General features: G+C 37.0%; 1 protein-coding gene across 1 annotated transcript in view; it reads left to right on the forward strand.

Annotated features, from left to right (window-relative positions):
- The window catches only part of wdr7 (WD repeat domain 7), a 126,290-nt gene that overhangs the window by 110,693 nt on the left and 14,595 nt on the right, over nucleotides 1–1,002 (forward strand). Inside the window, exon 15 of the mRNA XM_016548936.1 lies at nucleotides 785–902. Within this exon, the coding sequence (XP_016404422.1) occupies nucleotides 785–902 (118 nt within the window). The remainder of the gene's footprint in view (nucleotides 1–784; nucleotides 903–1,002) is intronic.

A 1,002-nucleotide genomic window follows, 5' to 3' on the forward strand; every position in this document is an offset into this window, starting at 1 on the left:
TTATATTTTTAAGCATATATTTTTTACCAAATTTATTTTTTCTCCACATGCATAAAAGTATCTAATATAATATTATTTAATATAACGTTATTTAATAAACGTAAAATATAACGTTTAATATAAAGTTCAGATTTTTTAAAATATTTTTTTTCTCTGAATGCAGGCAATTATATAATATAATATAATATAATATTTTTCTAAAAACTAGGATAGTTGTTTTCTCCAGATGCATAAAATATATAATATATCATAGAACATAGTGATTCATCTGCATAATATTTTTTAATGAATAAATTAATTAATGAATCATTAAAAGTAAAACGTGGTTTCAGGAATAACATTTCATATTTGATATATTATGGTAAGACTTTTTTCCTTGAGAATAAGTAGCAGTCATAATTTATTCTAAATAAAAAGCCTTTATTTTCACTTTTATTCTGTTTTTTTTTCACAGTGTATTTCTGGCCGGTTGTTTGTCTCTCTCTCTCTCGTCGGTCAGCAGGGTTTGAGCTGTCGTGTGTGTGTTAGCGTGTTTTAGCCACGCGTGTCACAGAGAATATTAAAGTCACGGCTCACGCTTTGATCACATGCTGTCATGCGTGAGTCGCTTGGTGTGTCCTGATGCATACACACACACACACACAAGGGGTGATTTGTTAACAAGGGGCCTCTCACAGATGTAGATCAGTGTGTGTGTGCTGTGATGTGTGTGAGTGACTCCATTGACCCCGGGCTCACATTATAATGTGTGTGTAATGGTTTGACTCTATATTTGTGTGTTTAGCATCTCAATGGGTCTTCCTCTGAGCCCCGGCGCTGATTCAGCCCGATCGGCCCGGCATGCCCTCTCCCTGATCGCCACTGCCAGACCTCCCGCCTTCATCACCACCATCGCTCGAGAGGTGACACACACACACACACACAAACTCACTCACACAAACTCGCACGCACTCACTCTCACACACACACACACTGACACACACACACACACTCACACACACA

Source organism: Sinocyclocheilus rhinocerous, unplaced genomic scaffold (assembly GCF_001515625.1).
Source record: "Sinocyclocheilus rhinocerous isolate Xijiao unplaced genomic scaffold, SAMN03320098_v1.1 scaffold824, whole genome shotgun sequence".
NCBI classification, from domain to species: Eukaryota; Metazoa; Chordata; class Actinopteri; order Cypriniformes; family Cyprinidae; genus Sinocyclocheilus; species Sinocyclocheilus rhinocerous.